We start from the raw sequence: 13,319 nt of genomic DNA, 5'->3' as shown, positions 1-13,319 counted from the left end.
GCAGGGCTCGAACTCACGGACCGCGAGATCGTGACCTGGCTGAAGTCGGACGCTCAACCGACTGCGCCACCCAGGCACCCCTCACCAAAATGTTTATGATGGCAGACTGGATAACTTTTTTCTTTAAACTTATGTGATCCTCCAGTTTCCTATAATGAACAGTGCTTTTATTAGAACATTTTGTTTCTAAAAAGCCACTGGTGACCTTCAAAAAGCATCTTTTTTCCAAAAAAGTGGAGGAGGAGTAACAGAAGCTGGGTAACACAGGCTTCGGGAGTGAGTAGGTAGTGAGAAAATGGAGGCGGTAAAAGAAAGAACTAGGACAAATGGTCACGTTTTTGTTTTAATTTAGTAAAAAAAAAATAACCATCATAGTAGTGCTTTTGCTTTTTCCTATGACTCTTTTTTGTTGTTGTTCAATAGATATCTCAGATCTCAGTAAAGATATCTTGCTGTCCTCGTCTTAAAGTTCTTCGCCTGGAAGAGAACTGTCTTGAGCTCAGCATGCTTCCACAGAGCATCCTCAGTGACTCCCAGATCTGTCTGCTTGCTGTGGAAGGCAACCTTTTTGAAATAAAGAAACTTCGAGAACTGGAAGGCTATGATAAGGTATGTATTAGTGTACTTCATCTCTGTCCCAGAGATGAGGACAGTGAAGTAACCCCCATGAATGTATACCTACAGGATATATGCATAATCCTGTTTACATCAACAGGATTTGTTCCCCAATTTGGAGGTGGATTCTAAGAAGCAAATGGTATTGTGCCAAGACCATTTTTCCTCCAGACAGCTTATTGTAAAGCATCTTTGTCTTTTGATGAGTGTCCCTGTTAAAATATATGTGGAAAAAAAACCCAAACTGTGTGTTTTATATTTGCATTTACAATAGGTTGATTTTGCAGGGAATGAAAAAGAACATATCCAATAAAAACCTAAGTGAAAATCACCATATAAAATCCTAATTAAGGGTGGCTGGGTGGGTCATTTGATTGAGTCTGACTCTTGATTTCAGCTCAGGTTGTGATCTCCCTGTCGCAGGATCAAGCCCCACATTGGGCTCCACACTAAGTGTGGAGCCTGCTTGGGATTCTCTCTCCCTCTGTCTCTCTCTGCCACTCCCCCTGCTTTCTCTCACACACGCTTTCTCAAAATAAATAAAAAGTTTTAAAAATCCTAATTAAAAAAAGGCTAATTTTTGCTTATGCCAAGATACCACATATTCTTCTTTCATGATTTTTAGTACATGGAGAGGTTCACGGCCACTAAGAAGAAGTTTGCATGATGTTCTTCAGGAGCATGGGAACCATATAGGACACTGACTTGGAATCTGTTGCAATCTGGCTGAATCAGAGGCTCCTGTTGTTGTCAAGGATTATCTGCAGTAAGGAGATGATACTCCAGATTATATTTTGCTCAATGATCTTTTTCCTTTCCAGGACTCGTCTTAAGTAAGCTAAAAGAAATCAAGAGACAATAAGAGCCTTCCATTTTGAGTCATGGACAGGGCAGAGACAATGTCGATCATCAAAACCATCATTAGTCTGCCTTTAAGAAACCAGTAGCTAGTTGCTATTTATACAGTGAAGGGATGCTGCCCGGTAACAGAATCACTCCATATCACAGCTTGAAATTTCATGTTTAGTTTCAGTGTATGAGCTTTCATAAAGTTGACTGCCATTCCACCTGTGTTAACATTTTGTATTTTTATGAAATTCAAATAATTTGTGAGAGGCTACTATGGTTAATCTAAGGATTTATGATTTCATTTCAGTCCATCAATTCAATTGCAGTGTTTATACTTGGAATTTAGAATGTACATAAATATGTGACTGTCTTGTTTAAAAGTGTACTGTCAGAGGAGCACCAATACAACACTAAGAGATGTGTCCCCAAGGCTGCAGTAGCAAATTTTTTACTATTGCAGGTGCCTTATTGGTAGAGAGCTTTGAAGAGCTAAAACCATATATGCAAAACTTGTAAGATACAAAGGGTTTTAATAATCAAGATTTTCCCGAAACTTTGTTAGAAATAAGGTCTTATTTCTGGTAATACTTTTCCCTTTTTGTATTTATAATTCTAATCAAATTACCAATCAAAAAACTATCTGTATGATATTTTAAAATAACTATGTTTATAAAGCTTATTCTCTGGGTGAGAGAATATACTAAATAAAGAATTTTTAATGAACTTTGACTGGAAAAAGGGTTAATCCTTCTTCCATCAAAGGAAGAAGACAGGAGAAAATTTAACCTGTATGTGGTCCTTTGTTTGAAAGTAAAGTGATTAGCAAACATCTCATGTTCTTGTTAAGGTCGCAGGAATACTGAAATGCCTTCATGTGACCGATAAGCATTTCATTTTGCAGTACTGGAACCATGTTTTTATTAAGAGAAACTAAAATTTACAAAGGTATATGATTTTATGTTGTTACTGACATGAACATTTAGATAACTACCACTCTGTAATTTTCTGAGGTTTTGTCTTTCTCAGGGCAATTTAGCGTGTATTGTCAGTTCTTCTTTTACAAACCTAGTTTAACCATTAAGCCAATAGATCACAACAGCTTAGTGTTTAAACTATATGAAGAAGTCTCTCTGACCCTAAATCTGATATGGATATTCTCTATTTTCCATGTTATTTTCTGTTTCTCATCATGGGGAAGGATGGGCTGCCAGTTTATCATTAGCAATTGAGTTTGGCTTTTTATAAACTTTAGTGCTTAACCTTTTTGATCTACTAAACAATGTTTCTCTAAATTTATTTTTATCAGTACTTAACATCTAATAAATCAGAACTTATAAATAACTTAAATGTCCCCATTTAATTATTAATTGGAATTAAAAAAAAAATCCCTCCTGAGAATCAGTGACTGCTAGCTTTCGTAACTTGGACCCAGCCTTATTTCCAGATACCCCTTCTTCACTCTCATGTGCCTGCTCAGTCACACCAGATTATTCTCCTTAAACCCACAGTGCAGGGTCTCTCCTGTAATTTGCCTTTACATTGTTTGCTCAGTCAGGAATGCCCTCTCTAAAATGCTCCTCTCTAAAACCCATTTTAAGTCTAAGCCAAATTAATTAATCCCCCATCTGTTATGATAGCACTTCTCACATTCTATATTCATCTGTCCCTTGTTAGAATGAGCTACTTGTGGGCAGGAACTATGTAAAGTAACATGCTCAGATTTATAGTGCACAAGTATTTAGACTTAACTATGAGCTGACATAATGAAGTTGGTTTACTAGTATGTGGTCTGGAGACCCATATTCTAGTTTGGCCACCAGCCCTAAGTCACCCACATTTTTTTAGAGCTTGGTTGGAAGTCATTGTAGTATATTAAGATCATGGGCCTTGGAGTTAGAAAGATCCTGATTTGAATCCACAGTATTTCATTTACTACCTCTGTGAATTTGTGCAATTCATTCCCATCTGTAATATGGGGAATACCTCCTAACGTTTCAAGTATGAGGATATGGTAAAAAGATACATAAGGCATTTAGCAGAGTGCACACAATAGAGTAAGCAATCAATAAATGCTGTCATTTATTTCATCTGTAAGGCATTAAAATAGAAGTTATATAGAAATGGAAGGCTTGCAGCAAATAACTACATTTAAAAGGATAAAAACAAATGACTAGAGAATAAGGAACTTGAATACCAATCTGAAAAATACAAATCTGATTAGGAATGTAATTGGATAACCTGGAATTTTAGTAAGAGTGACCTAAAGAAAATAACATGTAAAGAGATGAATTTTGGGGCACCTAGGTAGTTCACTCAGCTAAGCATGACTACTGGTTTAGGCTCGGGGTTGTGGTCTCAAGGTCAAGCCCCACATTGGGGTCTGTGCTGGGTGTGGAGCCTGTTTAAAATTCTCTTTCTCCCCTGGGGCACCTGGGTGGCTCAGTAGGTTAAGCATCCGACTTAATCTCAGGTCATGATCTCACGGTTAGTAGGTTTGAGCCCCGTGTTAGGCTCTGTGCAGATGCTGTGTCTCCCTCTCTCTGCCCCTCCCCTGCTCATGCTCTGTCTCTCTCTCTCTCAAAAATAAAATTAAAAATAAGAATGTTTGGGTTAGGAGATCCATAATTCACGCATGACATGAAAAGATCTAGAGTTGAAGTGTAGTAACAAGGATGAAGGAAGTGTGAACGAAGAAAAAATAGGTACAACTATTGGGGATAAACATAATTGTTATTATAAGATTGGAGACTCGAGGAGGGAGTTTACTGTTAAAAAATATATATATTCGGGGAGAATACTATTTTTGAACCTCTTAGTTGTAGGTTAGTGTTACGCTCAAGGTCATACAAGTAAATGACCAAAGTGAAATTTCAAAGCAGGTGGTCAGACTCTAGAGCTGTGTTAAACCACTTTTAGTTACTGCCTTTCAAAAGTACTGGAAAACAAGTTTCCAGATAATGTTACATGAGAAGATCAGAGAAGTCTTTTTAAGTCAATAGCATCTATTTCTAGTGCATTATGGACCTAATTTCTATGGCCTCAATCCCTCTTCTTTCTCAGCAGAAGCTTTGGAAGAGTTTGTAACCTGGGATCCATAGATGGGCTTTCAAGACCCATGGATGCAAGATTCTTATTTATGCATGATTCACATTTGTGTTTATCTACTTCTCTGGGGAGATAGACTATGATGTCTTTCATCAAATTACAAAGGGATTCACCAAGAGCTCCACCCAAAAGAGAACAGCAACTATAATTTATTAAGCTCTTACGTTCACTGGGTACTGCTCTCAGTACTTTACATAATAGCACACTGCGTTCCTGTGACAACTCTACGGAGTAGGAATTGTTAATCCCCATTTATAGCCAAGGAAAACTGAGGCACAGAAATGGGCTTGCAGTCTCAGCAAGTAGCAAGAGTGTAAATTCAGACAAAGTTGAGTGCCTTCTAACTAATTATATTGTGTGGGCAGCATTTAGGTGTTCTCAGAACTATTGCCTTTAGCCATAATAAAAAAATTTTTTTTTAAGTTCCAAGTAAGGGCATTTAGGTATAGCATAATCCCCATTGTTTTATACCTTCTTACTTTACACATTTACTACTACCTGCCCAGCCAAACTATTCCTCTGGCATGCAGAGTGCCTGAGTGAGTATCACTTTACATATTTTCCTCTTTAGCCTATGAATGTCCTCATGTTAATATAATCTTCAGTAAGTGGTCATAGTTCTAGCTCATAAACATCCTTTCAATCACTGGTGTATTTAAGCTCGAATGAGAGACTAATAAAAATTAAAATGAACCTCATGACAAGTCATAGGAAGAAAAGTCATGTCAGTACAAAAGATGGGAAAGGTGCTAAAGGCAGCTTTCCATCGGAATGCTTCTTAATTTATGGACTTTTGCTTTATGCAGTTTGTTAAGAACTGGTGAAATTATTGATCCCCCTCTCCCCATCCCTCCACCAAACAGTCACAGAAACACATTACCTATTTGAAAGAACAATTCCATTAGTTAGTTATAAAATTTAATTGTAAAGATCAAGCAGTGGTTATTGGTCAAACCAATCCACATTAATAGCTCTGAAGTGTACAGACACTAGTTTTTAAATAAAGGTGACAAATACCAATCAGATTCTTATAACACTGTTCAGGATCTAAATAAACGTGATTCTGGACATAATTCAATCCACAAGGCTAGTTGAGTGATAGTGCAATCATCAATAATTAAACCAAAAGCATTATTTTCCAAATCACTTTTAAACAGAATAAATTCTAGCTTTTGTAAAGTCTAAAGCTACAAAAAACTCAAAGCAATGTAACTATTTTTCTACCTGAGATCAAAACAAGTTTCTTTTTTTTCAATCTAAACATAATTCTTGGCATTGAGGTAAATCTGAATTCACGTGATACACTTTGTCAAACTTTTCCAAACAATTTAAGCCCTGCTTTAGAGAGAAATCCTGTTATACATATTTACATATTTTTTCTTCAAAAACTAATGACAATTTTATGAGGTTAATAGGCATGTAATGGGACCATGATAGTACTAATAATGTGAAAATAAAAAGCCATTCTTTTATACAAAGTGTTCCTATATGGTGCAATATAAAATGCGATCACAGAATCTATGTACATACATGAATCACCAAAAGTTCAGAAACTAAGCTCACTTTAAGAAAATTAATTCTGTTTTTTTGGAGTAGAGGTTGCCAAGTTGTGTATAACAAAAATTTTGTGCATAAAAGCTCTGAAACCAAGTCTTAGCCTAAATTGGCAATAAATGCAACTTAAGTTAAAAACTAAACCGAACTAAATCTTTACTGTGGCTTTGCAACTTTTGCTTTGTGGCCTGCAGGTTTTCCTGAGGTAACAACCTCTTATCTCTTGCTTCTCCTTCTTGCTGCCCCTCTCCCTGCCTCCAGCTTCCTTTTTCATGGCTGTCTTTGGCAATGCTTCCAAATCTTGAAAGCAGAAGAACCTGCTAAAGTAAATGGGAAGGATGAAAAATAACACTATATATGATGTACAAAAACCAATCTAAGAGTATAAACCGAGGGAAAAAAAAAAAATACTAGAAGGAAGGCTGAGCGGTAGTCTACCCTCAAGGGAAAAGAGAACATAAAAAATAGGGGTCTGTACTCCTAACCCTTCTTGCACATTATCTTGTAATTAGAAGAGCATGGGACCAAAACTTCAAACTTTGAAAAGGTAATGACTTTGAAGGAGGAGCTAGAGAAGTGAATAAATGGTAAGTACAGCAGCATCTTTAGCTGTCAATGAGTTTCTTTGCTCTGGCATTCGCAATGTCAATACGATCTTTGTTGGTGTCAGCCTGAAAAAAAGAAAAAGATAACAGCATTATGTTACAAGGTAAGTTGCTCTAAAAAAGTTAAATTTCATATACTTGGGAGTAACTCATACACTGAGAAAATTCAGGAAACATATGAAGTCACATTACAAATCTCACTGTAGGCAAGAAGAGACAATATGAGGGGCGTCTGGGTGGCTCAGTCGGTTAAGCATCTGACTTCGGCTCAGGTCATGATCTCACAGTTCATGAGTTTCAGCCCCGCATCAGGCTCTGTGCTAATAGCTCAGAGCCTGGAGCCTGCTTTGAATTCTGTGTCTCCCTCTCTCTCTGCCCCTCTCCTGCTCATGCTCTGTCTTTCTCTCTCCTTCAAAAATAAATAAAAACATGAAAAAAAATTAAAAAAAAGAGACAGAATATGAAATTCATTTGGGAAAACTGGGTGTATAAACATGACAAAGACATGACAGAAGAAGTGGCCAGTATTTCATAAATTCCATAACATTTTTTCATAGTTTAATAGGTCTGAAACTGGGATGCATCTTATAATCAGTGGCATTTGAGATGTGGCATTTTAGATGCAATGAAATTAACAATACTCTTTTTTTTTTTTTTTAAATTTTTTTTTTCAACGTTTATTTATTTTTGGGATAGAGAGAGACAGAGCATGAACGGGGGAGGGGCAGAGAGAGAGGGAGACACAGAATGGGAAACAGGCTCCAGGCTCTGAGCCATCAGCCCAGAGCCTGACGCGGGGCTCGAACTCACGGACCGCGAGATCGTGACCTGGCTGAAGTCGGACGCTTAACCGACTGCGCCACCCAGGCGCCCCAACAATACTCTTTGCTACAGATTTGGACCTTGTGGGATCCCCTGAACTGAATCATAAAAACTTTTTTTTTTAATTAAAAAAACTTTTTTTAGTGTTTATTTTTGAGACAGAAACACAGCATGAGCAGGGGAGGGGCAGAGAGAGAGACACACACACACAGAATCTGAAGTAGGCTCCGAGATGTCAGCAGAGAGCCTGATTCATGGCATGAACTCATGGACTATGAGATCATTACCTGAGCTGAAGTTGAACACTTAACCAACTGAGCCACCCAGGCGCCCCAATGAATCATAGAATCTTATCTGAGACTACTCTAGCTCTAACCCAGACAGACTGAAAGAATTTTCCCCAAGATTTTTGTAACAGATATATTACCATCCATATCAATATGTGAATTAAAAAGATGGGTGATATGTAGCCTAAACCCACATTACAGCTTTGAAAGCATCTCATGAACCACTGTTTGCTTCACTGAAATCCACCATTAAGTGAGTCAACAGAGCTAAGCTTAAAAATTCACCCCATCTTTAAAGCACAATGAGATTTTTAATAAAATAACAGTAACAAGAAATGGCTTTTAGACATGACACATCCAAACACTGAACACAATTTCACTTCCAGTATCTTTTCTATCATGTGAAATTAAAAAAAAAAAAAAAAAGCAATTCTACTTTTTCTTTACTCATAGGACACTGTTTTGTGTGTCCACTCCACAAGAACCATTCTGCAGGACTGATTTTCACCTACTGACTCATAAGATGAAGATTCAGGAACCTACTAATTTGTTAGTAACAAAATAAAATTCCTGAAAGCTAACTCATTCATTCAGGGGGGAAGAAAAATAGCCCTCCCAAAGGTCAGAGTAGAGTCTAAGCTTCGTACGTGAAATTTTAAATAAAACCACTTCATTCCAAGATCTTGGTTTCAAAATGAACCAACTGCCATGAGCAAGGGATTAGAGAACTTGGCTATTGTTTTTCAATGCGTTAGAAATGCCACCTTAGGGGGCAACCTGGTGGCTCATTCAGTTAAGCATCCGACTCTTGATTTCAGCTCAGGTCATGATCTCACAGTTCATGAGATCCAGCCCTGTGTCAGGCTCTGCACAGATAGCCACGGAGCCTGCTTGGGATTCCCTCTCTCTCTCCCTCTCTCTCTGCCTCTCCTGTGCTCATGCCATGTGTGCGCACTCTCTCAAAATAAACAAAACAGATTAAAAAAAAGAACTGCCACCTCATCAAAACTGTAAGACTTTGATAGGAGGACAGGATCTCCTATTGTTCTCTCCCAAAGTATGGAGCATAGACGTCCATTACTAAAACACTGCAGATATCTCAAATTTCTGAGGCAAAAGGAGAGTTTACCTTTTCCGTGATCCGGTCTATTTGTCGATTTTGAGCCTCAATCTCATTGCCCATGTCCAGGGCCATGTTTTTTAGGTTTCCTAGGATACTGCCCACTTGGGTCAGGTTCTCTTCCATTTCATCTTCTCTGGCGTCATTAGTTATACTATCAAAAAACACAGTTAATTCAGTACTTTCATGGTGAATTATAAACGGACTAATTGGATTTAATTTTCATAAAAATAAGTAACCAAAAATGACCTCAGCAAATGTTAGACCTGTGGGAATGTAGGTTGCCATTCCTGGAAAACATTCTGCAGTAAAAATGGAAACATTGCCCAAGGAAAGCACAATGTCTTAAAGCCCATGTAAGAGAAGTAACAACTCTAGAACAATGGTTCTCAAAGAATGATCACAGCATCGCGTGGGAACTTACACTAATTCTCACATTCTACTACAGATCTACTGAATCAGAAACTGGAAGTGTATCCCATCATTCTGTGTTTTAATAAACCTCCCAGGTAACTATGATGTATACTAAGTATAAAGAACCATTGCTCTAAAACAGAGGTTGCAGGGCCTGCATGGCTCAAGTAGGTTGAGCATCTGACTCTTGATTTCAGCTCAGGTCATGATCCCAGGGTCATGGGATTGAGCCCTTCATTGGGCTCCTCACTGAGCGTGGAGCCTGCTTACGATTCTCTCTCTCTCTCCCCCTCTGTCCTCCTCCCCGACTTGTGCGCACGTGCTCTTTCTCTCTCTCTCTCTCTCAAAATAAAAAATCGAGGGGTTCTAGGTAGCTCAGTTGGTTAAGTGTCCAACTTTGGCTGGGGTCATGATCTTGCAGTTCTTAAGTTCAAGCCCATGTCAGGCTCTGTGCTGACAGCTCAGGCCTGGAGCCTACTTCAGATTTTGTGTCTCCCTCCCTCTCTGCCCCTCCCCCACTTGTGCTCTGTCGCTCTCAAAAATAAACATTAAAAATAAATAATTAATTAATTTATAAAACAGAGGTTGCAAAACTCTGGCCCAAAGGCCAAAACTGGCATGCCACCTCATTTTGTAAATAAGGATTTATTCAAATACAACCATGCTCATTTGCTTATATGTTGTTTATCGCTGCTTTCACCCTACAACAGAGTTGAGTAGTTGCAATGGAGACTGGCCTGCAAAGTCTGAAGTATTTACTATCTGACCCTTTACTGTTATCCTTATAGGGATCTAGCTGACCCCTGCTCTAGATGATACATTTAAAACACAGTTTCCGGGGCGCCTGGGTGGCGCAGTCGGTTAAGCGTCCGACTTCAGCCAGGTCACGATCTCGCGGTCCGTGAGTTCGAGCCCCGCGTCAGGCTCTGGGCTGATGGCTCAGAGCCTGGAGCCTGCTTCCGATTCTGTGTCTCCCTCTCTCTCTGCCCCTCCCCCGTTCATGCTCTGTCTCTCTCTGTCCCAAAAATAAATAAACGTTGAAAAAAAAATTTTTTTTAAAACACAGTTTCCTATTTATAGAAGTAAAATATGCTTATTTAGGTAATTTTGAAAATACTGAAAAATGTAAAGAGAAACGAATCCATCAACGAAGGTGAACCACAGTCAACATTTTTTCAGAAGACAGATTTTCAAATGCATTTTTCAAACAGCTTAAACACTATTTCTAATTGATGAGTTAGGGTTCATATATAACAACACCCATCCTCCTGAGTAAGACATTCATTTAGGAAAGGGGTAAACAAATCAGGAGGAGCTGGCATACCGTTTAATGTATCCACCGCTGGCTGTGCCAGTAGTTGCTTGTTGAGGCTGACCATTTGTCACTCGACCTGGCTGCTTAGATACTACATTGCTAGGACAGTTGTCTCCACCATCTCCCCATGTTGCCTTGTAGGCCTTACCGGACTCAAAGTTCTTTGTCCTATATAAAAGTCAGGAGTGTAGAGAGATACCGAAAAGCAGGAAGGGAAGAATTGGAATTATTAATGCTTTTTACTTTGAGGATGACCCTAGCATCCTTAGCATAAAAGCTACCTCTAGTTAGACCTGGATTAGCTATACTATGCTTAGTTGCAATATGGCATAGAAAAAAGATGAATTGTGTAAGCCTGCTGACATTAAAAAGTTTTTTTGAAGGTTCAACTATTTCCATGAAATCTTCATAAGCAGTTAGCAAGTTGGAAAATTCAATTATTTGATTTTTCAGGTTCCCCTAGCTTTTGCCAGTCTTTAGAAAAGAAGATTGTGGATACGAGGAAAAAACTTCCTTAGGACAGGTGTTCTCGGATGCCTTAAGAGGCTCCCTGGGGGGGCGCCTGAGTGGCTCAGTCAGTTAGCATCTGACTTCAGATCAGCTCATAATCTCATGGTTTGTCAGTTCGAGCACCACATCAGGCTCTGTGCTGTTAGCGTGGAGCGTACTTTGGATCCCGTGTCCCCCGCTCTCTCTGCCCCTCCCCTGCTTGTGGTTTCTCTCTCCCAAAAATAAACATTAAAATAATAATAATAAAGAGGCTCCTTGGAAGGATCTTACAAGTTGATGAGAGATGGAAGAGAAAGAAGACTGAATGGGCAATACTCAAACCCTGGTGCCCTTTTATTTGAACCAGAATAGTTCCAGCTGATCAGATTTTTGAAGTTAGAATTTTGCATTAACTTTTAAAAAAGAAACAAACATCAGGAAGAAAGGCATGAATTATTTCCAAATTGTACAGCCAATGAATGAATAACTATCTTAGCCACACTGGTGGCAGTTACAAATCCTTTGATTCAGGGCTTTTCCATTTAAGAGTTTCCCTTTTCTCCTTAAAAAAAAATAATAAGCCTGGGGTGCCCAGGGTGGCTCATGGTTGAGGGTCCGACTCCTGATTTTAGCTCAGGTCATGGTTTCAGAGTTTGTAAGATCAAGCCCTACACTGGGCTCTGTGCTGACAGCATGGAGCCTGCTGGGACTCTCTCTGCCCCTTCCCTGCTTACTCACATGCATTCTCTCTCTCAAAATAAGGAAATAAACATTAAAAAAAAATTCCTATATCCAGGCCTCTTAAATAAAAGCATGTACTTTAGATGTAACTGATACGCCAAAGCCAGAATTTTACCATGGGATTTACTACTCAAATTGGTAATGGCAAGAAAAAGAGCCTTTTAAAGTGACTTTTCAATGACTATTACAAAAAAAAAAAAAAATAACACAAATAAAACTTTTTTATTAATTGTTTGGCTAGGTATACTTGTCACTCACACAATTTTATTTTTTTTAATTAAGTCTATTTATTTATTTTGAGAGAGAGACAGTATGAGCAGGGGAGGGCAGAGAAAAAGGGAGAGAGAGAGAGAGAATCCCAAGCAGGCTCTAGGCTGACAGCAGGCCTTGATCCCAAAAACCATGAGATCATGAACTCCTGAGCCAAAGTCAGGAGTTCGACACTCAACCAACTGAGCCACCCAGGTGCCCCTTCACTCACACAATTTTAATTTTTACTTTTCTGTAAACAAAAACAAAGTAGTGTATAGCTATAATATTGATGTCTGATTTATTCCACATAATATGCTGATGAGGAAGTTTCAAAACTATAAAAGCAGAGGAGAGATTTTATGAAACAGTGACTCCTTCCTTAATAGACATTAGGATTCATTTTTGACAAACCTAGAATCAGATCTACAACCATTATCATTAATGCTACAGAAAGGTACTACTACTTTTTTTTGTAAGGGATAATGAAAGGGTAAATCTATCTATGAAAACTAAAGAGGTAATCAAAGTGCCTTTCTTGGTTCCACGTTAAGTTCTCATGATCAATTTCCAACTTGTGCTGTTTAATTAATTTATCACTAAACCATGTTAAATCTATCTTGGAACAAGGTGGGATATACCTTTTTAAAAATGAATATTTACATATAATTATCTGTTGGTTTGGTGAAACCCATTTACATTTATGTGTTGTTAATAAGTCACAGACAAAATTTTAAAGTAGAGTAATTCCTAGTAAATTGACAGCGTTATCATTTATTAGAAAGTTAATAACCAGAAATATTAATAGAATTAATATACGTACAGCTTTTATCAGGATGTCAGATTGTAGAACAGTTAAAAAGAGTGAGGGCTGGAATCAAGTCACTGAATAAAAGACTATTATTTCTTGCTAGTCTTAGTACATTAAGAGTAGCCCAGGGGCGCCTGGGTGGCTCAGTCGGTTGAGCGTCCGACTTCAGCTCAGGTCACGATCTCACGGTCCGTGAGTTCGAGCCCCGCGTCGGGCTCTGGGCTGATGGCTCAGAGCCTGGAGCCTGCTTCTGATTCTGTGTCTCCCTCTCTCTCTCTGCCCCTCCCCTGTTCATGCTCTGTCTCTCTCTGTCTCAAAAATAAATAAACGTTATAAAAAATTT

The 13,319-nt window shown here is 38.6% G+C and overlaps 2 protein-coding genes across 11 annotated transcripts in view; one reads left to right on the top strand and one right to left on the bottom strand.

The window, feature by feature from the left end:
* The window catches only part of LRRC57 (leucine rich repeat containing 57), a 12,651-nt gene extending 8,043 nt beyond the window's left edge, over positions 1 to 4,608 (top strand). For 4 of the 6 annotated variants that reach the window (XM_040492435.1, XM_040492436.1, XM_040492434.1 and 1 more), the window contains exons 5-6: positions 424 to 609; positions 1,241 to 2,805. In XM_040492435.1, coding sequence (XP_040348369.1) covers positions 424 to 609; positions 1,241 to 1,282 — 228 coding nt within the window. In that variant the 3' untranslated portion in view covers positions 1,283 to 2,805. Of the gene's footprint in view, positions 1 to 423; positions 610 to 1,240; positions 2,806 to 4,524 lie in introns of those variants that run through there. The other 2 variants (XR_005795791.1, XR_005795790.1) reach the window with 2 other exon arrangements.
* Positions 4,609 to 5,474: 866 nt separating this feature from the next.
* The window catches only part of SNAP23 (synaptosome associated protein 23), a 39,855-nt gene continuing 32,010 nt past the window's right edge, over positions 5,475 to 13,319 (bottom strand). For 4 of the 5 annotated variants that reach the window (XM_040492440.1, XM_040492438.1, XM_040492441.1 and 1 more), the window contains 3 exons: positions 10,696 to 10,854; positions 8,967 to 9,111; positions 5,475 to 6,794 (listed from right to left, as the gene is read on the bottom strand). In XM_040492440.1, the coding sequence (XP_040348374.1) occupies positions 6,729 to 6,794; positions 8,967 to 9,111; positions 10,696 to 10,854 (370 nt within the window). In that variant the 3' untranslated portion in view covers positions 5,475 to 6,728. The remainder of the gene's footprint in view (positions 6,795 to 8,966; positions 9,112 to 10,695; positions 10,855 to 13,319) is intronic. The other variant, XM_040492443.1, reaches the window with a different exon arrangement.

The sequence above is a fragment of the Herpailurus yagouaroundi genome, unplaced genomic scaffold (assembly GCF_014898765.1).
Source record: "Herpailurus yagouaroundi ecotype Mexico unplaced genomic scaffold, PumYag 184, whole genome shotgun sequence".
In the NCBI taxonomy this organism is placed as follows: domain Eukaryota; kingdom Metazoa; phylum Chordata; class Mammalia; order Carnivora; family Felidae; genus Herpailurus; species Herpailurus yagouaroundi.
The sequence above is the reverse complement of the archived record's forward strand: the minus strand, read 5'-3'. Positions and strand labels throughout refer to the sequence as shown.